General features: G+C 57.8%; 1 protein-coding gene across 1 annotated transcript; it reads left to right on the forward strand.

Moving 5' to 3' along the window:
* Nucleotides 1-1,049: 1,049 nt before the first annotated feature.
* On the forward strand, nt 1,050-24,429 carry LOC131577681 (uncharacterized). Its single transcript, XM_058835722.1, has 34 exons — nt 1,050-1,108; nt 4,166-5,405; nt 8,520-8,627; nt 10,085-10,240; nt 10,897-11,028; nt 11,148-11,339; nt 11,411-11,494; nt 11,611-11,729; nt 11,884-11,998; nt 12,261-12,347; nt 12,660-12,775; nt 12,953-13,097; nt 13,312-13,418; nt 13,540-13,618; nt 13,789-13,914; nt 13,990-14,142; nt 14,381-14,637; nt 14,755-14,878; nt 15,043-15,237; nt 15,531-15,686; nt 16,153-16,373; nt 16,694-16,871; nt 17,194-17,340; nt 17,567-17,965; nt 18,291-18,410; nt 19,524-21,029; nt 21,427-21,507; nt 21,725-21,811; nt 21,939-22,030; nt 22,238-22,323; nt 22,896-22,962; nt 23,086-23,249; nt 23,533-23,667; nt 23,873-24,429. Exons 1-34 carry the CDS (start codon nt 1,050-1,052, stop codon nt 24,106-24,108), a joined length of 7,269 nt encoding a protein of 2,422 aa, XP_058691705.1. The 3' UTR covers nt 24,109-24,429.
* The last annotated feature ends 1,468 nt before the right edge of the window (nt 24,430-25,897 follow it).

Consider the following 25,897-nt stretch of genomic DNA (forward strand, 5'->3'; position numbering starts at 1 on the left):
CTGGGGGTTCCCCCTCTCCCACCAGCTGCTCATGTCCATCCCCCAGGCACAGGAAGGGGAGCAGGACTGCAGCCCATCCCCACCTGGCCCCAGCAGCTGCCCCAGCAGCTGGGCTCTGGCATCTCCCCCTTGGCTATGCTTCACTCTGCCTGGGGCCCACGGCTGCACAAATGTCATTCCCGTGGGCACAAGGGGCCTTTGTGTGAGCAGAGCCAGGGTGTGGGGGCCAGCCCAGCATCTTAAGCTGTGGCTGGGGAGAGCCATAGCTGAGGGCTCGTGGGTGGGCAGCAGCTGACTCCAGCATGGCCCCACAGCTCCCACCCAGACACAGCCATCTCCCCAGTACTGCAAGGGATATCAGGGAGGAAGGCCCTTTCCTCATTCTTGTCCCTCTATCACCAGCAACATCCTGCAGTCACTGCTGGCTCAGGAAGCAGCACCAACACCAGTACAGAGCTGGCATCACCACACTAGTAAGCTTCACCACCTGTGCCAAAGGATGCTAAGGTCTTGGCCCCCCCCACAAGGGGAGCAGGAGGGCTGGGACTTGGGACAGGGGCCAGGAGCACCAGCCAGCAGCTGCTGGATTCAGCCTTCTTCAACAGCTGCTGTCTCAGCGCCAGCAGCAGGGAATGTGCATGGGCTGGGGCTTTCCAAGGCCTGGCCACAGTGCATTAAACAACCTATTTATAGCACTTGTATCCCTCCTCAGTAGGAATGGCCTGTGCTCCTCCTGCACGGGGCTCAGTGCTTGGGTGCCACTACTGTCCCCACCACCAGCACCCTCTAGGATCCCTGCCAGAAGGGTGAGGTTTCTTAAAACAAAACACTCATGGCCTTCCTGACTCTCATCTTCCTCCCCTGCCATTTCTGAGAGCTCCCAGTGCTGCCCAGAACAAAATTTTCAGCAAACCTCATATCTCTTTGAAAATGCTCTTCTTCCCAGGATCCCTGCTGGATCGTATGGAGATTTTATCATACAACAGCCTATTTAGGCATTGGCAGGTGCCGATGGTTGCTCTGTCCCCTGTGCCTGCCTCTGAGATGGCATGAGGGTCTTGCCCTCCCATGGAGCAGAGATGCTGTTCCGGGAGCAGGCTGAGTGCTGGTAAGGCCAGTGCCAGATTTGCCTATTCTGTGATGGGGCACGGGTCTGCTCAGAAGACATTCCCTCCACAGAAGGGTGGCAGCAACCAAGAGGAGCTGTATCAGGAGGTAGCACAGCCATCTCCTGCCCAGAGGCTGGCATGTCACACACCCATGACCGTCCAGCTCTGCCTCCTCTGAGGTGGCCTCTCCCAGGGGAGTTGGAGGTTCTGGCTGGTTCCAACCCCAGGATCTGCCCAGAGGATATGTGGGGCTGTGAGCTCACCCATGCTCAGCAGCAAGAAGGAAGGGACTGGGCTTTGGACAAGCTGAATTCTCAGGGCTTTGGGATGGCAGGATGGAGAAGAAAAGAGGACAGTTCTGCACAGTCCTGCCACCACCCTGAGGATAGACCCCTGTGGGGGTTGCTTCCAGCCCTGCTATCTCACCATCAATGCTCCACTCACTGGCTTACCAGAGGCCCACATCATCCTTGTGCTGCCTGAGGGCATCTGCTGCTCCTTGTTTGCTGATGTTCAGCTGTTAAGTGATCATCTGAGAGAAATAAGTACTGTGGAGGGGTATACAGTCCCTGTTTAGGCTCAAGAAGTGGATCTCAGCCATTCCCATCAATTAATAGGTGATACATGGTTGTGCAGTTGATACAATACAGAAAATGGATGCCTGAAAGGAAGAGGTCTTGATACATACCCAGCAAAACATAAGCCAACCATGTGGTGAAGAATTTTAAGCCTCCTGGTAGAGAGGGATGAAACATAGACAAGTAAAAAGTATCGAGACAAAGCAGTGATTTCAGGACCAGAAAGTTCTCCATGGATCAGAGAAGTTACAGCAATGATCTATGAGCCTTGGCCTAGGAAACATATGGGCAGGATTCTACTGCCCTAAAACTTGCATTTTGAAGTAGATATTGGTGTGATTTTGTTTTCTTTCAAGATTGCCTTCTCTTCCCAGCTCTGGGCATTACTCAACAGAGGAGCAAGTTTACCTCCATTCATCTCCCTGGGCTTTACTTTTGCCCAGTTGGAGGCTAAAGACCCTGACCTTCCAGATGGGGAAAGCAACTCGGCAAGATCTCTGCATTTTTGGCAAGAGACAAAAATCTGCTTTTCTGTGAGTCCCAAGAGCTTGGCAATTAAGCCCTGCCACACCTTCTTCCCAGTGCTGGGATGTTGCAAGCATCTGGCTCTCAAAGCAGGATGAGAGCCTCCTGCAGTCCCTCCCTGGGAAGGAACAGGTTTCTGCAGAGGTCACACACTACAGCCCCTTTGTTCCCAAAGCATTTTCCATCCACTCCTTTGTGTATCTCGGCAACATTACACTCAGATACAATGTAACACTCAGAAGCAATGGTCCCTGGAATGTGCTGCAGCGTCTCTACACCTCCCTTTCCCTGTGGGACTGGAGGACAGGATTCCCCCAGTAGGGATGGCAAGATGATCAGTTCCCCCAGCTCAGGCAGGGTTTTTCCTAGGAAAAGGCTCCCTGAGGAATAAGATGTTCACTCTTCTCCATTACTGTCATCACTGACACTGACCTGGGATGCTGCATTTTCATCCTAGCAGTGCCCAGCCTTCTCAGAGGTAGAATGCTGTAAAGTGCCCTCTGCACAAGGAGAGGATATTCCCAGTGGAGCTGTACTGCTGGGGAAATTGAGGCTCTAAGCAAGGCTTATGTGGGATTAGCTGCAGCACAGTGAACCCAGGAGTCTCAAGAACAGGCAAAGCACTGGACCTCCCTGATTGAAGGGGAGATGCTTCCTCCTGGGGAAAACATAAACCCTGAGATAGCTGCAGCAAAGCTTTGCTCCGTCTTCCTTCATCTGAGCTCTTCCTGCTCCCAGCAAGGCTGCCAGCACGGAGCTGGCGGCAGTGCACAGCAGAGCCCTACGCCTGCACCGCAGCTTCTGACCACAGCAGACCCGAGCTCGGGAGCCTCCAGGAGGCCAGTCCCAAGGGGCTGACGTCAAGCACCATCCTTGATCCTTGAAGCTCCAGGGCCATCAGGGAGCTGTTTCTGCTTTCAGCACATGGTGTCCTTGTGCTGAGGCATGGCCAGCCTGCTTTTCTCATCCATGGCTGGCTCCCTGGGAAGAATCCATGAGGCTGGAAAAGGTCACCCTGGCTGGACTAACCACCTTTGGATGGGACTTAATGGGCAAGGGACAGCTTACAGCAGGCAGGCAGGGAAACGGAGCAGTAGCTTTTGGTCCCTTGGGTCTGTTCATTCTCCTAAATTCTGTTTGAGCAAGAGCCAAAAGTAGGGCCTTGGCAGGGTTTCGGAAGGGAACAAGGGCAAGAAATAAAGACAGACAGCCACCAAGAACAAAACAAAGGTTCGGCACAGGAGGGAAGCGGAAGGACACAGACATGACCATGGATCTTCCTGCCTGCACCTTCACTCTAGCTAGCTTGTGCTCCCCTGGCTGCTTGCCCCAAGCTAACTCAGCTTGGGAACATTGGAGCACAGCTGAAAATTGCAGGACGCTCCTTACCATCCTGCTCTTGAGCCATTCATGGAGCCAAATCAAAGCTCTTTCTCAGGGGAGTACCCAACTGTTCCTCAGTGTATTACACCTTGGGCCATCCCTTGCCCACTCTCCTTGTTGGCTCACCTGGTCTGCATTCGTGGCCCTTATGGGAGCAGGCTGACAATTGCTGGCACTGCCAGGGAATAACAGGCAAGTTTGGACTCAGCTGCCTGCTCAAGAGCTATGGCAAAGCCTTGTGCTGGAACAGAACCCCACCCTGCCAGCCCACATTTCTGTGGTGGAGAGATGTTGATCCTCCCTCGCCCTCCTTCTCTCCTCTACACTTCCACCCCGACAAATTGGGCCTCGGCTGCGAAGCAGTATCACTTTCAGGGAGTGTGTGTCGGGTCTGGGAGGAGGGGGCATTTAAATGAACAGCTGGGGTTTTTTTTTTGTTGTCCCTTGCTCTGGAGCTGTTCCTGCCATTTGCGCTGGTGGCAGGTTCACACTGGGGAAGCTGAGCAGTCCAGGCCGCTTCGGGAAAGAGAAAGAGTGAAAGGGAAAGAGCTGAGTGGTGTCCCGGAGCAGGAAGGATCCCAAAGAGGGTAAGAGTGAGACGGGAAAGAGGCGGGAAGGAGCCCCTTCCAGTGCTTCCTCGAGCCTGCCCCAAGCAGCTCCCCGCTCTCAGGAGGGTGCGGACACCCCGACATCCCGCTTAGCTCAGACGTTCCAAAACGTGAGGAGCTGCCGAGCACCCCCGCTACTGCAGGTCAGCCGGGGGTGTGAGGCTGTGCCTGCAGGCTCGGGGGCAGCATGCCCGCCCCGCCGCTGGCCGCCCCGCTGCTGCGCGCCCTGCTCGTTCGCCTGCTGCCACTGGCCCGCCGGCGCCTGCTGCCGCCGCTCCGCCGCCTGGTGCGCCGGCTGTGCTCCCGGGAGAGCCGCCAGGCCCTGCTCACCTGCCTGCTCTGCCTCCTCAACCTGCGCAAGAAGGCGGACGACTGAAGCCGACCGGCCACGGGCAGGGACGACACGGGACGGACCCGGCAGAGCGCGACGCCTCCTCCCGCCTGCCCGGCCCGCCGCGGGAGGAGGGACCGGGCAGGGGAGGGGACGCGCCCGGCGGGGGCGGAGGGCCCGCCCAGGCAGCCGAGGCCGGACGGCTGCCCGCGTCTCTCCGCTCCGGTCATGGTTGCTGGGCCGCCCGCCGCCCCGCTGCCCCCCGGCGCGGGGCCGCCCCGCGGCTGAGCGCCCCCGCCCGCCCCGGGGAAGGAGCCGGCGCTGCACGGGCGATCTTCATCACCCGCTCTCCCAAGCGGTGGGGGCCCCACACTGCTGCTTCTCCCCACCGTGCCCGGACCGGAACCCCCGCTTCCCGCAGCGGGCAGCGGGGAGGGCGAGGATGTCGGGCAGCACGGCGAGGAAGATGCAGCCCTTCACCATCAGCACCAGGCTCTCACTGCCTAAGTGTGCCGCGGACTTCCCCGGAGACGCCTGCCCCGGCATCGCCCTCGCCTCCGCGCTGGACAGCCACCGCGGCCTCCGTCGCAGCATCAACGAGCGCATCTCCCTCTACCTGGCCCACGCCCGGGCCGGCCCCGCCGCCCCCGCGGGGCAGCCCCGCAACCCCAGCCCCGGTGAGGACGGGGCCACCGACGAGGACCGGCTGAACCGCAGCTCGCTAGCCCGTTCCATTAAGAAGATCACGCTGTCCAATTGGTACGGGGACGCTGGCACGGGAGAGGCAGGGCGACCCGGGGACCCTGTCCGCGCCGGCGACGAGGGAAACCACAACAACAACAACAGCAGGACAGGGAAAGCTCAGTTCAAGGTATGCGATCCCGCTACTCTGTGTCCTCCTCTCGCCCCGTCCTTCCTGCAGTTTCCCATTCCTCGCTATCAAGGGATGGATAGGTCCTGGGGAGGCTGCGCCCATCCCTGTTGCCTTATCCCCATGCGGTCCAGGTAGGAGTCGTTGCAGGGCTCCTGGGGTAGTTGTTTTTCCTCCTATGTGCTCCCCACGCACTTCTCTGTCTCATCAGGCTGGAGGGCAGGAAGCCTTTGCGGGTGAGCGGAGATGAGCTCCCCCGGGGCTGAGATGAGCCGGAAAAGCCCTGTCCCAGAGCCTGGCTATGGGGGTCTCAGCTTTCGAGCTGCCTGTGATGATGCAGTTGAGTGCGGGGAGCTGGGAACTTACTCTCTCGTTTACCAGAGGGGAAACGGAGGCTGGGAGAAGGGAAGTGACTCATGATGGGCCACACAGCCAGGCAAAGCTGGGACAAGGCTAGGATCAGGACCCAGAACTCTCGGCACCCTGCTCTCCAAGTCTGAGCGCTAGCAGGCGCAGAGGTATGAATTCAACAGTGCCAGAGCCAGGGAGACCCCCTCTGTGGGTGGGATGGGGCGGAAGGCATCTCGGAGACGTCACAGTTTCTGTCAAGGGCAGGCAGGAGCTCCTCGGGATTTAACCCTGACCTGCAACAGCTGGTTTCCCGGCAAGACAGTGCTAGGGAGAGCCGCGCAGCCTACTGCCAAAACCCTCATCTTCATTGCCAATAAAGGCCAGGCACAGCCTCGCAAGAGGTGCCGCTTCCTCCGGCACGCAAGCAGCTCCTCGCTGGGCGGCCGGAGTCTGCGCAGCCGAAAGGACATCGGCATGAGGGCTCCCCTCTTTCATATAAGGTAGGGACACGGGCTGGGCACGGTGGTGTGGGACTCCCGGGAGGCTGCCAAGATCGGCTCCTCCTCCCTGTCCAGCATGAGCGTGTGGAGCTGAAAGAGGTGGGCAGGCTGCAAGATGGAGCTTTGGGAGAGGAAGAGGGAGTTGAGAGGCAGGGGAAAACATGTGGGATGGCAGCTGGAGGAGAGGAGGGACACTATCTCCCACAAAGAGCACGGTAGTGCTTTCCCAAACGTGCCCCACAGCCCTGAGATTTGCCCTTCACTCCTGTCCCTTAGGAATGAGAGGCTCTTCCGGGATGAGCACAATGCTGCCTAGGAGGGTCTGGCCCCACTCGTCTTGTTCGTGGGGAGTCACTGGTGCCTCTTCTATGGGAAGGCGGCAAGCATATGTGCCATATTAATTTTGCTTTTAGAAGGGGAAAGAAGTGTTAGCAGAAGCGGCAGCTGAGGCTGCTGCACTCATTTCACGTGTGGCTTTGCTCATGTCACAAAGCCTGGGGTCCTGCTGGGGAGCATTTAGCAAGCACCTCATGGATGCTGAGGCAGGCACAGCTCGTTCTCACAGACTTCGGTTGCTGAGAGTTTGTTGTTTTCCCGGATCAAGGACCCAGCTCCAGCCAGAGGGACCGAGGAGGGGGGGTAGTCCCGGTGGAGCAGCTCTGCGGGAAGGATGAAGTCATCGTTGTGCTGGCAGCCCTGTTTTCCTGCGGCTGACAGATCGTGAGACAGGGACTTTAAATAAAGCTCCCGTGTCACCTGCCGGGTTGTCTCCCACGGCTGAGCTCTGGGGGCCAGCGTGAGACATTACTGCAAGAACTTTCTAGGGTCTTATGCCTCACAAGCACTTCACATTTATCTCCCTATCATTCCCTAAATATGCATCCAAATCTCTCAGCCCCCTGGTCAGGCAAGGGGGTGCCTTCCCCTTCTGATACCATCCTAATGAGTTCTCACTGTGCCTGCTGGGCTGTGATTCAGCCTTGTACCCTGACTGTTCCTCCTGCTTGGGATGGGATGCTGTGGCATGTGGCAGTGGTCTGTTCTCTGCAGCAAAAGGCCAAGCTTTTCAGGCCCTTGGAAAGGTCCAGTGGTGCTGTTCTCCATGGGGTTATAGAGCTGTTGGGCTGTTTGTAGGGCTCTGAGCCTTTTCGGTGGCAGCAGCTCTATGGTGGGGGCTGCCATTCATGTCAGGACTCTTCTGCAGTCCTGGACAGATGGTGGGAAGCCATGTTCTGTGCAGGGAGGGTGTTCTGATTTGCCTAGGTTTGTTTCCCTTGGACAGTGTCCTCAGTTTGGAGCGGCCCGAGCAGCAGTATACTGGCTCTGGCTGATCCAGCATCTCATTTGTGGCAGTCTCAGAGGAGGGATTGTCAGGGCAGCACACATTGTCCACCACCCTGTTTCTGTTGCCCTGTGCCTGCTTGGATGGCTGTTACAGAGACAACAAGGTGGCCCTGGGAAGGAAGTGGAAGGAGGTCCCTAAATTAGCTGTTATATCCAACATCCCAAGAAAAGATCCATCTGTAGAGGATGAGGCTTAATGCCCTTGGGCATGATCCAAACAAACCCACGCACCTCTCCTCCTAGGGCTGTGCTGCATCGAGGATAAGGTAATGTGGAGTTCATCCTGGACATTCTCTCTGTGCCTGGCTGCAGTTCCTTGGCTTCCTTCCTTCTGCCTCTCCTGCTTCCACCCTCACCCCTGTCCTTTGGAAGCTGCTGCCTGTGAGCTACCTGCAAGCCAGCTGCCCCCTTAACTTGTCTCCCAGCTAGGCTGAGATCAGGGATCAGCAGCTGAGAGGATTCAAGTTCATGGTGTTGGAGTTAGTGTCATCCTGTGTCCTCATGCCTCTGCCTTACTGTCCTGGAATAGGGCAGGGGAGTCTCACTCTGAACATCCTTAGATGACCAGGGACCAGTGGTGATCACTAAATGGGTTTCTGCTGGCTTTGGATTCAATTCAAGGAGAGAAAAGGATGTTTGGGTTACTTGGAGCTAAAATGGAAAAGGCACTGAGCAAAGCAGGCTTAGGAGTTCTTGCTGCTTGCTAAACACATGATGGGAGCTGTGGATGCTGTTTGGGAGGAGCCTGGCCTAGATACATAAGGAGGAATGGGCAGGAGCACAGCCAAGCAGCGTTTGAGTACTGCCAGCAGAGCCTCTGGCTTAGGGCAGGGGGAGATGGGTAAATGCTCCTCTGTCCCCTTGGCTTCCCGGACAGTTAAGTACTACCAGGCTGACAGCTGTGCCTTCCTGCCTCTAGGTCTTCCTCAGGAAGGATGTGGATACAGAGGACAAACAGCAGAAGCCTGGGAGTGTTCAGGCCAGTGTTTTCTGCTCTCCGATGGACAGATGTTCTCCCTTCTATGTGGTATGTCCCCCTGCCCTCAACATTAGGGGAGCATGACGTGCAGCTTGGAGCTGAGCAATGCGGCTGGTAGGTGGTGGTGTGCCCAGGTGTGGATGGAGCCTTGCCTCTTTCAGTGAGTGCAGGAACAAGCTGGGCATGATGGGGCAAGGAATCAGCTCCCCAGGCAGCACCCAGAAGTTTTATTGCTTCCAAGGGAGCCAGATTATGGGCTCCTCCAGTCCTGGCTGAGTCAAGTGACTGAAGGTCACAGAGTCGCAGGAGGGCCTGAGAATCTGTATTGCTAGAAAGAAAATAAAACAACCCAAAAAAAATAACAAAACCAAAAACAACCCCCCAAAAAAAACCAAAACAAAAACAAAATTAAAAAAAAAACCCAGAGAATTTCTGTAGTTCTTGTGGTTAAGTAGAACAGGCATTGGAAAGTGAGTCCCATGCTGTCAGCATGGCAGCACATGCCAGAGTGCTTACAGAGCCTGAAACAGTTGCCTGAACCCCACTGCTCCACAGGCTTCAGGCTTCTCCCTGATGGGCTTGGGGGTAGCTAAGACCCCGTGGGGCAGCTCGCACCCTGCCCTCTCAAGGAGGAAGGGCTGTCCTGGGCTGTCCCCAGGAGCAATTTCTGCCTACTGACAGGAGGCAGCAAGCCCTACACCTTTGGGTTCCTCCTGAAAATGCTCAGTTTCCTGTTTGCCGCCAGCTAGTATGCAGTCAGATCCCCATCCCTGGGCAGAGGGGTGGGAGGTGCCTGAGTGATGGTGCTGTCCCCTGGGCTCCGTGCAGCAGGGCCCAGGGCTGAGTTTGGAGAAGGGCCAGCACTTTCATTGGCTGACCTTTGTTGTCACCCCTGGCAGAGCTGGAACCCTGACAGAGGGTTTTGTCATCATCGGCTGCCCACAAGGCCAAATCCCAAGGGAGATGCTGTGTTCTCTGCCCCCTCCAACCACTCACCAGGGATGGGGGGTCTTCGGTGCCACCAAAAGAGTGGTGGGGCTTACCAGGAACGTACCCCATGGCCATCCCATCCCATGCCCTGGTAGCATCCCCCTGTGTGATACCAAACAGATGTTACAGACATGAATGCTCCTCCCAGGGATGCGCTGCCTCAGGCTGAAGAGGCAGCAAGCACTCCATCTCCAGTGTGGGTGCTGGGACCAGTCCAGGTGCTGGGTGCCATCCCAACAGCCTGGAATGACCCAGGGAGTGACTCACCTGAGGGACAGCCCAGCAACCCCTTGCTGACATTGCAAAAGCCACCAGAGTGGCCTTGGTAGAGGGAAGGTGGTACCTCAGTGCCGTGAAGGATAACCCCAAATATGTCAGTGAAGGAGTGGCAGTATTCTTCAGTGAAGAATAAGGCATGCTGACCTACTTCATTTGGGTTTCTGAAACGCTCCTGGGAGGTGATGAGGAGAGCTTCCTGGGGCAGCACAATGACACCCTGCCTCTGCTCCCCCTAGCTGGCAGGATCCCCGGTGTCATCACCCCAGAAAGAGAGCCCTAAGGGCAAGGAGTCTGCTGCAGCACCAAGATGCAGTGGGCAAAGTAGTGTGGGAGCAGCCCCTCTCCTTGACCTGAGTCCTCTGATAGCCCACTTCAACCGGGAGATGCTGCAGGTAAGGCCAGCTGGGGCACTCACCCAAGGGGCTGCACAGAAAGCAGGATGGAGGGCCAGCGGTAGCCTTACATGTGGGCTGTGGGGTGGGGTGTGCAGTAGGGAGGGCTGAACTCCCAGCCTGAGCAAAGCCATGGTTGTGGCATGAGATCATGTTTGGCTGCCTCTCCCTGGCTGTCAGCCCCAGGGAGAGGGGGTCAGCCCACACCAGGGCCCTGCTTCCTCTCCCTGTGCGCATGTTCCTCCCGTCCCCCGTTCTCCTCCTCCTCCCAGACCCTGTCTCTCCCCAGCAGTGTGGGAACCGAGATGGTGGGAGGGCTGCTTCCATGCCATGATGGGAAGAATGCATGGATGTTTGAGCTGGGGAGCAGGGTGCAGCGAGGAGAGTGCAGGGATGTTCTGTGCAGACTGGCCTGCTTGGGCAAGCCCAGCTTCTCCTGCTGGGCTGAGGCAGATGCTGGAAAGAAGTGAGCCCAGTTGCCACAGATGCTGTCCTGAGTGCCTGTGCTGGCCTGTTGATTCCCAGAGCAAATGGGCTGTCAACTGAAAGGGTGCACTCCAGTCCCCGTCACAGCTTCAGAAAGGTTTGGGCTTGGGTCCAAAAAACCATGTCCTTGATGCTCTGGTGGAGGCCCCCAGCCACATGGTATGTTGCAGGCAGAGAGCTGGGTGCGAGGTAAGCTGTGGGACCTGAAGGATGGCTGTGACCTCCAGGACTGGGAGGAGGTTGCTCAGACCTTACAGCGGGACATGAAGGATTTTGAGAACACACTGATAAAGCTCAATCAGGTGAGGCCAGGGAGGGCATGGTGTGGTTCCTGTTACCCACAGCCCTGGTGCTCCTGGGTTCTCTGCAGCAGAGGGTCCCCAGGAAGCCCTGATGCTGAGTGGGTCCCTTGGCCCCACAGATGGGCGAGCAGCTGATGTGGAGGGCAAGCCCCAGTGCTGAGGCCGTACGGAGGCAGCTGCTGGCCCTACAGGACCAGTGGCAGCTCCTGAAGCAGACAGCTGCCAGCCAGAGCAAAGCCCTGGGGGACCTGTGGAGTCTGCAGGACTTTAACAGGAAAGCTGAATGGCTGGAGGCGTGGATCAAGCACAAGGTTTGGAGGATGGGAAGCATGGTTTGGGGAAGGGCTATTCCCCCACCTTCTCACACCCTTGCCTGGTCCAGGAGGAGAAGCCCTCTCTGGCAGCCCTCCTGCAGGAAAGCCCAGACAAGATCCAGCTCACCCGCCGCATCCTTGACTTGAAGCAGGTGAGAGGCTGCCAGGGAGCTGACGGCCTGTCAGGGACCCCAAGTACCTTGAGGCTGGGGCTTGGTACAGGTCTCTGAGGATGGATGGTGATGTCTTTCCTCTCTGCTTGAGCCAGGAGGAGCAGCAGTTCCAGAGTCTGCATAAGGAGCTGAACAGCCTGGCCCAGAAGCTGGAGAAACAAAGCAAAAGTGAGAGCAGAAACATCTCAGCCCGGCGCAAGCACCTCAACAAAATGTGAGTGGAGGACACACGGGCTGAGCCGGGCTCAGCCAGGCACCAGAAGCTGATTGACTGGCAAGCAGGACCCCCCAGACTTCCTGGCCTAGCTCTGTGCAGCTCTCCAGACAGGCACAGACTGCCATTCACCTTTACCCTTCCACCTGCTCAGGTGGCTGCGGCTGCAGGGGACCCTGAAGGAGCACCACGAGGCTCTGCAACTGGCCCTGGAGGTGGCCTCCTTCCTCCAGCAAGCAGATATCCTGCTCGGGGCCATCCATGCAAAGGTATCTGCACTGAAGCCAGGTTCACCCTGGTATGCAGGGCTGTTGCATGGCCTGAATGAAACAGTGGGCAGCACCTTGCCCTTGTCCCCTGTGTGGAGGCTCCTGTGGTCCCAGCACCCTCAGTCTGGGGTCTGGGGAGAGAACCAGGGGATGGAGAAAGGGAGCCAGGTTGGCAAGTGCAGCTTTGCACTGTTTCTTTCTGCTGGAGCTGGGAGCAGAGCCCTGTCCTCCTCCCACTGCTGACTGTGGCCTCTTCTTACAGCAGAGCAGCATCTGCAGTACAGGGAAGCCAGGGGAGGGCGAGCCATGCCAGGATCGGGATGTCAGGGACATAGCCAGCCAGGTGATGGTGAGTGCAAGACTGCCTCGTCCTCTGAGGCCTGGGGAGCATCCTGACAGAGGGGGTTCGTGAGCCTTCCCAGGTCAGCTCTGCCACGAGCAGTGCTGTGGGTTCTGTGGGCACCCCACAGCTGTGTGGGTGGCTGAAGCTGTGTGATGGATGGGGGAGTCTCCCTGAGGGCAGCCAAGGATTCGATAGGCACTCAATGCCTCTTCTGCCCCCAGAGGGCTGCTTATCATCACACACCCTCCCCGTGGCCATGGTGGTTCATCCCTCATGAACCCTGTCTCCATCACTTCCCAGCCGCTCTCTCTTCTCCAGATGCTGGATGTGACAGTGTCCCAGCTCCTAAACTTGCAGCCCAGCCTGGCAGCCCAAGTCACCTCAAAGCATCGAAATGTAAAGGAGAGCTGGGCGCAGCTCCAGCAAGCACTAAGGTAGAGCATAGCTGGGCAGGAGTACCAGGGTCCCAACCCTGACCTCCCAACACTGGAGCCAGAGACTTGGGAAAGACCTGGGTTAGCCCATAGCAGGCTGTCTCTAGGGCACCAGCTCCACTCAAGGTCTCTTTTCACCCTCTGCTCCCCTGGGCTTTCCTTGCCTTCCTTTCCCAGGACAGGGAAGGCTCCAGCACGGGCAAGCAGTTCCCCAGGGGGCAAAGCTGCAGCTCCAAATGTTGAGCCTCGAGGAGATGATATCAATCATGGGGCTGTGGGTAAGGAAGCAGCAGCCAAATGGACAAGAGGACTCAGTAGCACGGTAAGCACTGTCTTCCTCCAGGTGTCTTCAGCTTCTCTACTTCAAGAAGACAAGGGAACCTATGGGAAAAGGGTTCAGGTGTTGAGCAGAATCCAAGATGAACACTTCTGGATTTGGTCCCACCAGTTAGGGGAGGTGATAAGTGCCAGGCCCTGGGCAAAGCAGGTGTATGCTTTGTGCTGGCCAAGGAGGAATGGGAACCTTTGTGCCACAGGTACCAAAAGATGTGCTGGAGAAGATAGCAGAGCACAAGAAAGGAGAGGAGAGCAACCCTGGCTCCCCAGCAGTGGGACAGCCCCCTCACGGAGGGGACAACAATAGGTACCAGCTTTGGGGAGGTGGCTGTGGGAGCGGGACAGAGTCAGAGGGGACAGGGATGGGGTTCCCCTGTGCAAGGGGGAACCTTGTAGTCCTGACTGTCCCTCTTTTCTCTCTGCTGGAGGAGGAGAGAGGCAGAGGCTGATTGGGGCATGCGGCAGCTGGAAACCCAAGTGCAGGACGTCTGCCAGGTGGTGAATGTGGTAATGTCTCCCCAAGAGTCCCCTTTTCTCCCTGCCCATCCAAGAGGAGTCGGTGTTGGGGAAAGACTCACTTCCCTGACCCCCTCCTGCTGCTTGTGAGCTTGCATGTTTGTGTACACACACCTGCTCTGGTGTGTGTCTAACTCAGCATGTCTCCTGCTCCTCAGCAGACTCTGTCCCCATACAAGGAGCGTGTACGTGTGGGAGTGCCCCCATGCCCAGTGGTGAGCCTGGAGGCAGCACGGATGCAGCAGGAGCCCCTGGCTCCCAGCTCCAGTGCCAGGGCTGTGCTCCTGGTGAGCCTGCTTGGATGTGAGGTGGGGGGAGGACACCAGGTGGAGCCCATTCTACCTGCCCTCTCTGCCTCCCAGAAGGGGCCAGCACAAGGGAGGCCTCCCAGGAGCCCTCAGGTGGAGGCCATGCTGCAGGAACTGGGGGAATTGTGGGAGGACCTGCAGAAGAAGCACCACGAAAATGGTGTAGAGCTGCAAGAAATCGATAAGGCACGTGGAGTCAGGGCTAGGGTGGGCACAGGGTGTGCTCCAATTGCAGCAGCTTTCTGGGGATCACCAAGTGACGCTGGCACCTGTGGGGCCTGGAGCTGCAACACTGGCACCCATATCTCTGGTTGGCTTTGCAGACGGCACACTTCTCTCACTGTGCTGTCTGCGCCCCATGTACCCCTAGTGGGATGCCAGCATGGCTCCTGCCTCCTCTGAGTGGCTCAGAGCCAGGCTGATAGGTTCCCTGCTCTCCCTGAAGGCACTGAGGCTGGTGGGGGAGCTGGACCAGGCTGAGCAGTGGCTGCAAGCTGTGGCTGGGTCGCTCTTGGAACCAGCCACCATGAGAAGCCCGGCAGAGCTGCGCCAGGACCTGGAAGAAATGAGCCAGCTGGAGAAGCAGCTCCTGCTGTGTGGCCTCAAACTGCAGGCACTGCGGGAAGAAGCAGCAGGCGAGTCGCCCTCTGAGCATGAGGGAGCAAGGAAAATGCAGAGGAAAGTGGAGATGGTGGAGGAGAAGTGAGTCCTGGAGGAAGGTGCCTCTTCTCTTGTCCCCAGGTTGTGTGGGGAGGAGGATGCTGTCCCTGAGGAGGTGCAGAAGCTGCCAGCACCTCTGATGAGCACCTCTCCCCACAGGTTGGCACAAGTGCAGGCAACCCTGCGGCACCGGGCAGCAGATCTGCGGGACTCCCTCGTGCTGTCTGAGTTCCTGCAGGACCTGCAAGAGGAGGAAGCACAGAGCCAGCAGGGATCTGCAGTGGTAAGCAGTGTGGCCAGGCATCCCCTGGGATCATACAGCACCTGGGACTGAACCAAGGGCTGATCTGTGGTTGGCAAGGGGACCCTATGGGGTGCTCCCCTCCAGCCCAGCTGCCTGAGGTGTCACTCCCCATCTCTCATGTCTGGTGTTTCTGCTGGCTTCAGCCAGGAAGTGGGCACTGCAGCTCGAAGGGGTGTTTTCCCCTGCTCTCAGCCCAGGCTGAGACATCTCCGAGCAGTGAAGACATGAGTCGCCCCTTGGGAGAGCTGCAGGAGGCAGTGGAGATGCTGAATGATGTGGCGAAAGAGCGGGAGCGGGTCATGGAGGTGGCAGCAGAGACAGAGAACCTGGAGCATCTGGTAGGGAATGGAGGCAGGGGGCCTGAGGATGCAACTGGGTGGCTCATCTGCAGCTGGACATGCTAGCTAATTGCGACAGGGCATGCACTTCAGCCGTCCTCAGTGGGAAACAAGGGCATTTGGATTCATGGGCACCACTCTGTGTGAGGCTGGTATCCTTGTCTCTCCCATGGCTGGCACCTGCCCTTTTGCAGCTGTGTGGCTGGGGTGGGTTGAGGCTGTGTGGCAGGTGGTAGCGCAGGAGCCTCCACCCCAGGATTAATCTTCCACTGTGTCCCCTCCTGTCCATCCAGGTGGCAAAGGTATCCCCACAGCTGGAGGCACTTCAGTGCAGAGCCAAAGCACTATCTCAAGACATTGCCCTAGCAGAGAATGGCTTCACCATGGTGAAGAGTGAGAAGGACCTGCAAGAGCTGCAGGGCTTGCTAAGCTGCCAGCAGGAGATGGAGGTGAGTCAGAAGAGCACTGCCAGGGAGGTGATCCGGCTGGCTGGGGCTGTTCCAGTGAGGCACTGGCCCCCCTCCAGGGGCCCAGGTGTTGTTAGCCTTGGCACACTGTGGCAGGGCGGGCTGGAATTTTCCAGTGGAGCTGAGATCTACCTGCTCTGCTCCCCTCTGATAGCATGGGCCAGGCAAGGGGACAGAGCTTGCGTCAGCTCCCATGTGCCAGCACCCACCTGCCAGCACCTCACTAATCTTCCTGCTGGCGGGGAAGTGACTCATGCACACAGGGCAGGGAAGCCAGGCAGTTCTGTGCTCTTCCTGTCGTCCCCACAGAGGTTATCTCTGCCCACTCTTTGCAGCCCATGTACCAGCATCCTCTCCTCTGCCTCTGCATCCCAGAATATAGGGGAGTCCAGCCTGGGTTCAGAAGGGTTGGATGCATCTCGAACATTTCCTGCCTTGTGATCTTTAGCATGCAGTGTCACAGACCCTGCAAGGGCAGCTGGAGGAGCTGGAGAGAGCGGCTGCCCGCTTGCAAGAGCTGTTCCCTGCTCAGCAGTGCCCCATCAGCCAGGAGCTGCAGGAGACTCTGTGGGTCTGGGCAGGGCTTCGAGAGCTGCTGCGGGAGACTCGGCTCCGCGTGCAGCAGGCCAGCCAGCTCCGGCACTTCTTCAAGGATTATCTAGCCATGATGTAAGTGGTAGTGAGCTTATGGGGTTGCTTCTGTGGTGGTTGAGGGGGAACTGGTCTGGTGAGAGCATGGCATTGGCAGGTATGTGGGCAGTACTGAAGCTGCAGCTAGGCGTGACCATGGTGAGCCTGGAATGCAGGGTTGCACCACAGCTGTCTGCTGTGAGGCAGCCCTGCAACATCTTGTCCTGCCGCAACAGCCTTGCCACAACCCCACTGAGCTGCTTCCAGCTATCCCTGAGCATGGGAATAGCTTCCCTGGGGCCTGTAGGGCTGAAGAAAGGGTTGGGTCGTTCCTCAGCCTGTCTTTCACGTGCTCACAGCTCCTGGACAGAGGACACACGGGCTCAGATCTTCTCTGAAAGCCCAAGCAGCTCCAGTCTCCCAGAGACTCCATGTGAGGAACTGGAGAGGAGAATCGAAGAGAAACTCAAGGAGTTTGAGGCACTAGCAGCAGCAGGGCAGCAGCTGGTGTCTGAGGAGCACTACCTGAGTGCAACAGTAAGGACAGGGGAAACAGGGTCGGGGGGAAATTCTTAGCACTCCCTGAAGTCCTCTGGGGACAGACCATGAAAGAAAGAGCAAGGTGTGGGTGCAGAGCCCCAGTAAGTGGGATGGGGACAGATAGGCAACCCTGGGGCTGCTCAGGGCAGGAGGAAGTTTAATCCACTGGATCCTGAGATCTGAGCTGATGTGACTGTGACTGTGACTGTATCCCACTCCCATAAACCTCCCAACTGCTCTGTTGTGAGATATCCTGGTAGGGCCAGTGTCCCTGGGCCAGGAGTCCTTGCAAGCTGCCCAGCATCTCTCCTCCTCTCAGATAAAGGAGCGCTTAGAAGAGCTGCAGGGCATGCTGGGCTGGGTGCTGGTGCGCTGGCGAGCACAGAAGCATCAGCAGGATCTGGGGAGCAGACAGGAGGACAGGAGGGACCTGGAGAGCCTCTCAAGCACATCCCCCACTGGTCAAGTGAGTACTCAGCCATGCTGAGATGGTCAGGGAGTGTGATCAGCCTTGAGGCTGAGGGTAGCAGAGGTGCTGGATGGAATGGGTGGTGCAGAAGTAGGGGAGGGATGTGTGCCCATACCTCTGGGAGTCTCTGGGGTTCAGGCAGGGCAAAGGGAAGGCTGTCCCGAGAAAATGCCTGGCTCCAGCAGCCCTTCCTTCATGTTCCCTCTCTTGCCTTGCTCCCCAGGAGCAGCATGCCTCACATGCTCCACCCCACCTGGAAAGCATCCACAGCCCAGGGAAGTTCATGCTCTGCTCCCTCCTCAAGCCTGTGCAAAGATTAGAGCCAAAGTTTCCAGAGAAAACAGTCATCTCCCCACCCTCATCACCCCTCTCAGATGCCCCATCAGGAGTGGAGCAGAGCCCTGGGGCGTCCAGTAGCGAAACACCCCATGATGTGGAACCCCCCAAGGAGGCTGCCACCTGGGATCCTGCTGAGACCTCCACGCTGCTGCTGCCACCACGGGTCCCCTGTGGTCTTGGGGGGACAGTCAACCTCATCCTCAGCATTGGCAAGAAGGGCGAGAAGAAGGCGGCACAGCCGCTGGCCAGCAGTGAGCAGCCAGGGGAGGAGGCACTGCCAACGGTATGGGGCGGATTGTGGGCGGCTTTGGCAGAACCATGGGCAGGCGGCCACACAGCCAGGGCAACTCTCTGGAGCTGTGCCCCATGCAAACTGGGAGGCTGCAAGGGCTGCAGGGTAACCCCAGAGCTGAGACCCCTCTAGGCCATTTCTAAGTGGGCTGCCGGGACTGTGTCAATCTCAGGAGAGGGGCCTTTGGCCGTGCTGATGCCACATGATGCCTTAGGACGAAGGCTGGCTTGCGTCACCCACTTTGCCTGTGCTCTCCTGCTGCAGCTCCTTGCCCACTCTGTCCTCTCTGTGTGTCTCTTTCTCTCCCCTTGCTCAGCTCCTCACCACTAAACACTCAGGCTGTAAAACCTTTTGGAAGCGTTGCCAGGGGCTTTTAGGAAACACTTGGGGTAGCTTAAAGCGAAAAAGAAAGCCACCTCGCCAACTGGTGGAAGAGGTAACATCCTGGGGAAGGCTGCATGCTGGGCATAGTGGCTGCATGGTGTGAACCTGCCTGCCACCAACCCTCCTTGCCATGCCATTGTGCCCTCTTGGCAGTGGTCCATTGAGAGAGGGAAAACCCTTCTGGTGCTGTGGGGTCCAGAGTGCGGGTTCTGGGATATGTGAGGAGGGGGCTCAGGCAGGGCTTGCTGCAGTTTGGCTCCCCATTCAAGTAGTTTCAGTGACCATGAGAGGAGGTATGGCTAGCAAAGAGTCTATTGCTGGGGGGTGGCAGCAGTTCCTTGTGTAACCAGCTGAAGGGGGACAGGGGTGGTTGGGGCTGTTTGAGGTGCACATTTTGCAGGGATGGGGGTCTCACTGCAGACTGCTTGGCTTGTAACCCTGGGGCTGGGAGTCTGGGAATTTGTTGGGACTCAGATCTGTTCATTGCTCCAAAGCCCATGCAAAAAGGTCTGTGTGTGAGGAGCCCCAAGGGCAGCCTGGCTCAGTAGCCCAAGGGAAAGTGCAGGAGGGCAGTGAGGCTGGAGGGCAATGAGGCAGGGTGAGGGGCTGCTTGGCTGCCAAGAGGGTTTTGGTCATAGGCACCATCCAGCCTAATGGATACAGGGGGACGCTGCTCCAGCTCCTGCAGACTCTTGCAGCTGTGGAAACCCAGGAGAGGGTCTGCAAGGAACAGGAGGGGAAGGGTCTGCACTCAATCCCTACCCTTGCATTCATTGCTTTACTGCTTGGAGCATACAGGGCTGGCAGGCAGGGACAACAGTGACTCAGTAGCCACCCAAAAGTGATGGCTTGGAGGTCAGCAATGCCAGGGAAAAGCTGTATGGCAGAGTCAGCCCCAGCTGTACCACACCTGAGGGACTCCATCATGGGCAGATTCCCTTGTCTGTCTCTACCCTGCCTGCACCAGTGTGGGAGCAGCCCTCAGGGGACTGAGGTGAAGCTCTGTCACTCCCAGCACTGCATGTGCTGCTGGCGAGCATTTTTGTCTGCCGGCCCTTGCAGCTCCCTGCTTTCCCAGATGCAGCATGGAAAGGGGGTAGTTGTCAGAGGATGGTGGAAGCTCCAGCAATGGGGATCACACCTCTCTCCTTCTCTCTTTCCTCAGGTGCAGGTGGAGGCCAGGAAAACCTGTGCCACAAAGTGGACACCTGTTGTTGTCCGCCGCCCTCCAGCATCCAGCGGTGGGATGCCGGCTGTGTCCCACACCCTGCCTAAGGCCGGGGCTGGTTGTCTCTTCAACAGCCTGCAGCGGTGGGAGCAGGCCAGGGCAGAGCAGGCCCGGCTGCTTACTCTCCAGGGCATCATGGGCAACAGCTCCCTGCAGCCCACACCTGAGGAATGCCATGGCCCCAGCAACACATGGCCTCAGAAGTGTGGTTGGAGGAAGGGGAGGCCAGGGACAGCTGCTGCTGGACCTGAGCTTGGGGAGCTGCTCCTCTATGTCAGGAACCCACTGGTGCAGGATATTGATGCTGAGTGCGAGGCAGCCCCTCAGAACCCTTGCCTCCCTAACCCAAAAATCACATGCCCTCGTGTTTCCCTGGGCTCTGTGCTCAGCCTGGAGCTGCCACGGGATGCAGTGGTCCTGGGGTGCCACCGAGGGGCTGCAGCACAGCAGCAGGAGGCAGAGAGGCAGGAGCAGAGGCAGGATCAAGGGTTAAGGCCTTGGAAACCCATAGGCACATACGGAGTTGGGTGGCAGGAAGATGGGCACAGTCCCCAGGGGCCCAGCAAGAGGCTGGGGATGTCCCCCAAGTGTGAGGGAGGAACGTTGTTCAAGGAGGTGAGCTTCAACCCCAGCTACAGCCAGCAAAGGGCACACTGTGCTGAGAAGGAGCACTGGAACCTGCAGCACCCCAGCAGCACCAGTAAAGACCTTCTGGACTTGGGGCCGAGCCAGCCATCCTGTGTCAGTATGGGGGATGAGCTGGCCACCCACTTTGGCCATGACAACAGCTCCACTGCCACTGGCAGGGCCAGGCTTCACAGAGCTGCTTGGCTAGAGCTTGGATCATCTCCTGCCAGCATTCCAGGCAGGACTGGAGCCATCTCCAGCCCTGCCTACAAACACCAGCCAGCCAGCAACAGCCAGCCCAGAGGGCCCCCAGCTTCCCCTGCTGCCCCCACCCAGCTCTCTATCTTTGAGTGGGCACTGGGGTCTCCACAGCCCCAGAGCCCTGCACTGGGCACTAAGGAAGTTTGCCACCCTGCCCACAGGCAGTTTGAGGAAGAAGAGGAGGAGCTGCAGGCCATCTGGGATGGTGCACACGAGCGACGGGCACAGAGCCCACCTAGAGGCAGCTGTGCCAGCCACCGGATAGGCAGCAGGGAAGGCAGCTTGCCCAGCCCCAGCACTACTGCTGGCGGGCCCCTCATCCTCTCATCAGCCAACAATGTGCTAGTGGCCAAATTCACCCTCCCCACCACTGCCCAGCTGCTCTACAGCCCATCGGGAGAGAAGAGCCCCGGGGTGATGCACAGTGGCAGTGGCAGCCCCAATAGGCTCAGGAATTCCCCCCACGTGGAGGAACTGGTGTCTGCAGCCCCCTTGGATAACTCCAGCACCTGGGATCAGCGGTGGCACGGGCAAGAAGAGAGAGAGAGCAGCAAGGTGAGATCCACAGGCCAGGGCCTCTCCCTCAGGGTCAGATAAGGGGCTACAGAACACCCAAGGCAGCAGCTAGGTTACCCACTCCAGCAAATATTTGGGGACTTCCTGAATCCAGTGGCCCCTTCAGCTGGTGGAGAAGGGCCAGGTGTGGTATTTGGGGTCCCTGCAGCACACACCCCCCCACCAATCCATAGCCTCAGCAAGGTGGCACTTCACCCCTAAAGTTGACACACAGCCCCAGCCCCTGCCCAGGTGAGAAAGTTGTTCCTCATTGTCATCCCACTCCCACTTTGGCATTGCTCACCAGGGACAGGTCATATAGACCTCATGTGCATGGAGGCTAAGCTGGCAGCACCAGCCCCAGAGAAGTTTTTGCTCACCCTCTGTGCCTTTGCAGGTCCTTCCTGGTAAAATGGAGTTTCAGATGATGGAGGGGACACTGGAAAGAAAGCACGTATTGCAAACAGGAGGGAGAAAGGTACAGACATGGCTGTGGGGATCCTTTGGGACAGGGGTGCTGGGACACAGCAGGGGACGGAGAGAAGCCAGGGATGTTCCTGGAACTACCATGGCAGTGCTGCTGGCCATTCTGGAAGGGCCTCAGAGGGGCTGGGCTTCATTTTGAATGGCATGAGACCAGCTGTTTTCTTCCAAAGCTGTTGGTATCACAGCTGTCCCCTGTTTGTGTCTCACAGGCCAGCTGCCGGGCCTGGGGCCTCTTCCATGCCGTGTTGATGAGGCAGACACTGTGTTTCTACCAGGACCATAGGGACAGCCTCAAGGTGCAGTGAGGGAGATTGGGGTGGCATGGGAGAGGGCTGGCAGCAGGGTGATGGCTCTGGGCCCCACAGCCAGGGAAGACAGAGCCATCCAACCCCACTGTTGCTCTTGCTTTCCTTTGTGCTGCAGAGCTCTGTGGTGGCCCTTCCCTTGAACCTCTCCGGGGCAGTCTGCACCCCAGATGCTGAGTACACCAAGAAGACCAACTGCTTCAGGCTTCAGTGAGTCCCCAATCCAGGGCAGTAACCACAGCCCTCCCCAGTGTGTGCCTGCTGGGGCAGAAACATACAAACACCACCAGGCAGGACCAGCTCAGTGTTTAGATGAAGATTTCCTTTCTTCTTTCTTACCTGCTTCTCTTCTTTTCTGGTCTGGTGGGCGTTGTCGTATCTGCACCCTACATCATTGTTCTTCCCCTCTCCCTGCAGGCTGCAGGATGGCTCTGAATACCTCCTGAGGGCCCCCACCCAGCCCCTCATGAATGAATGGGTCTCAAAGCTGCAGCAAAACTCAGGTGAGCAGTCCTTGCAGACAGAGCAGGGGCCCAGCTCTATGTGGTTACCATATTTGCTCAGCCACTGCTGAGCCCTTTGATACATGGGGGTCAGAAGAGAAGCAGCACAACATTTTACTCTGATTTATGCATTCTCCTAGCCTGCCTTGGGAGCAACAGTTCTCTGCCAGGCAGGATTTGGAAGCTTTGTTTTCACACCACATACACAGCTATAAATCAGGAATAGCACAACTGACGTCAGAGGTGCCTCGGCAGCAAAAAGCCTGTGTCAGGAAAATTATAATGGTGCCTTGGTATTCCTCCATATCCTCTGGGCCTGGAAATGCCTTGCTTGCCCTTGAGGCAAGGAGACCTGTAATACTGAGGTTTTCCTGTTGCTGTACCCATACCTGATGGGTTCAAGCCCTGCTATGAAATCCTAGGCTGGTTGCCAGGACCAAGAGCAGGCACTAGAGGAGGTTAGAGGAGCCAGCCATACAGCATGGGCACTTGGAACAGGGACAAGTCCTGTGCAGTCATGTCACAGTCCTGTGCTCTGCCAGCATCCAGCAGGATGTTTTCTGTGCCCCCAGGTTTCCCCAAAGTGGATTACTTCCAGGCAGCAGCACAGCATGTCGAGGGCATCAGTGGTACTGGCAGGTAAGTAGCCAGGAGCTGGCCAGCTGAACCCTGTTATGACTCTCTCCCACATTTGCCAGTGAGTGCTGCTCCAGCAGGACATTGGTGGGCCAGTCTGGTTTGCTAAATCTCTGCTATTTTCAGTTTCAGCAAGGTCTCCAGCCCTGGGATCTCCCACCTCCAGGAACATCATCAGGTCATGACCACCAAGAGCCAGGAGGTTGTGGTGTTACCCTGTGCAAGCACAGTACTGCAGCGGCCTCTGGGCAGCCAGGATGGCCCAGTTGATGGGATTGTGGCAGCAGCAGGTGACTTTCCTGTCTGGCTGGGTTGCCACTGTCCCCCAGCTTCTCTCCCCAGCCCAGAGAGAGGTACATGTGAGACAGCTGTGGGTGGCTGATGGCTCTCGGTCAGCCTTGAACTTGGTGGTATCCAGGCTAGGAGTCCCAGGTGTTGGGACTTGGGGAAAAGAACATTTACTTCACTTCCTAGGATACTGAGATAGTCATATATTTCCCTCTTCTCTTTGGGGCTGACACAGGGGTGTCCTGTGACGGTCTTGTCTTATGACATGTCTCCATTCTGCTTCAGAGAATGCTCAGGGGACTGGGCACAAGGAGCAGCAGTGGTCACCCAGGGCGTCCCCCGGCCTGTGGGACAACATCCGCCCAGAAGAAAACTGTGGGCTGGTGGCCAGCAAGAGGAGGTCCTACTCCTTCACCTCAGGTATAGTCCTGATTTTGCTGTCACCGCCAGGAGGTGGCACCACTGCCTCTGTTCCCACACACAGCCGAGATAGGATGCTGCTCCAGCATGCACCCGGTCCTACATACCTGTGCCCTTGGCTGCAGCCCCCATTTGGGGAGGGTTCTAGAGGGCTGCCAGGACCTGCTGGCACCCTTCCCCTTGCACTGACTGCTCCTTCTTGCAGCCACCTACCAGAAGATCACCCCACTGATGGTGCACAAGGAGCCAGCGGAGGCCGGGAGCAGTTATTCTGTCACACTGTACATAGGGGAGCAGGTGTCAGCCATGCCCCGAGCACGCTGTCACTCCTTTGTGGCCCAAACAGGGAGCCTTCGGGACACACAAAGGGAGAAGACCACCAGCCCCCCTCGCACCAAGAACAAATCTGTCTTCAAGAAGTTCTTTGGGAAGAAAGAGTGAACCCCAGACAAAGGGATAAAATGCCCTAACCAGCCTCTTATCCTCCTCTTCGGCCATTCTGGCATGGTCTCTACTCACAGCACCAGTTCATGGCTCACTGCCTCCCCAGGGGCAAGAGGATGTGCCTGGCTCTGCTTCAGCCAGCCCTGGGGCTGCCCTGTGCTCTAGCCACTGCAGTCCCCAGCCTCAGCCTGGCGCTGAGCACCTCCCCTGCCCAGTGCTATCCCTGGGTGCTGCTGGTTCCCCAGGCATCCTAATGACACACAGCACAAGCAGAGGGTGGTGGATGATGGTTTTTATTAAAACACGAATAGACACTTAGTGTGGGAGCTTTTTTGTCCTGCAGCACCTGTTGGCACAGGTGGAAAGGAGCTCTTTGCAAGGTGGTCCTGGCTGAGGAGTAAGGGGAGCTTCAGATGAGGAGGGCCCTGCAGTGAGGTTCAGTCCTGCTTGGGGGGAAGCCTGAGCCATTTGGTGCCTTTTTACAAGGATGCTTTGTCCTGCGCTTCCTCTCTGTCTGCACTCAGCCCGGCTAATCCCACAGGCTATCTGGGCCCCTTTTCCCTGCCCTGGGAGCTTAGCAGGGAAGTCACTACCTACAGAGTAAATAGTCCTGCATGCATAGCTCTGCCCAGCCTTGCTCTTTCACATGGTTGCTGCCAGCCTAGGTCACAGCGGGTGAGTGCTGCACGACACAGATGGGGGCAGGGGTGTGTGGCTAGACCCCCATTCCTTCAGCCCAGATATTTTTGCAGTAACTTCACCAGACCATGCCAGTTTCAACTGCCCCAATTGCTGCCTGTACTGGCAAGGGGAAAAGGCAGCTGGACCAACTTGCCCTGAGCCTGTACCAGCAGTAGAGGGAGAAGGGAAAGTTTCCAGGGATATGGGTAGAAGGGCCTCTCCTTGTCGGGCTGTGAGGCTCAGCTGTGCACACCACTCGCCTCCTCAAACACATTGTGAGGCTTAAAATAGAAGTGCTGGCTGCAGCCCAGCTCTGCAGTAAGGGCTGGGAGAGCAGAAATGCTCCCACCACCCCGTCTCCCTCCTGCAGTGTTTCTGGGGCTGGAGACAACCAGGGAGGTGGAGGTGGACACACGAGGGTCACCAGCAGAGGGACTTTCTCCACATTCCCAGCAAGGGGTGGAGGGAATGCCAGTGCAAGGTGCTGCTGTGTGGGTGGGGTGTGCTTTCTGAGCTTTCCCTGTGTCTTACCACCCTCCACTTGGCTTCATCACTCTTGGCTGTCACCTGTTTTCCTCCAGCACCAAAGCTCAGCTGCCTGCATTTCCTTAATGGGAAAAGAGGAGCAGGATGGTAAGACTGGGAGGGGAGATGCCCTGGGCAGGGGCCAGGCCTGTCCAGGCCAGCGAAGAGGCCAAGGCACAGCATTCCAGCTCCGGCTGCACATACCAGGAGAGCAGCTGGTGAGCTGGTGCCAGTTCATTCCTGAGCAGCTGTGGGGCCTGGCAGAGGGGCAGTGGGTGCAGGGTGCTTTACTAAGGTCCTCGCTGCTGGCCCCAGGGCTCGATGCTGACCCATGGTAGGGTGGGAGTTCAACAAGAGTCCCAGCATGGCCCAAGTCCAGCACAGGAGCACAGGGTGACATGTGCCACTAGAGAGATAACACCATCCCAGGGATGATGCTGGCACCTGCTTTCAGTATCCCCCTTGTATAGTCTTCACTGTCCCCTCGAGTCGGCTGCCCACCCACAGCCTCCCCTCTCTCCTCCCCTGTGCTGGCACTTGGCCCTGCTGCAACCCGCTGACAAATCCCGCCTGTAGCTCC

The sequence above is a fragment of the Poecile atricapillus genome, chromosome 3, assembly GCF_030490865.1.
Source record: "Poecile atricapillus isolate bPoeAtr1 chromosome 3, bPoeAtr1.hap1, whole genome shotgun sequence".
Classification (NCBI taxonomy): domain Eukaryota; kingdom Metazoa; phylum Chordata; class Aves; order Passeriformes; family Paridae; genus Poecile; species Poecile atricapillus.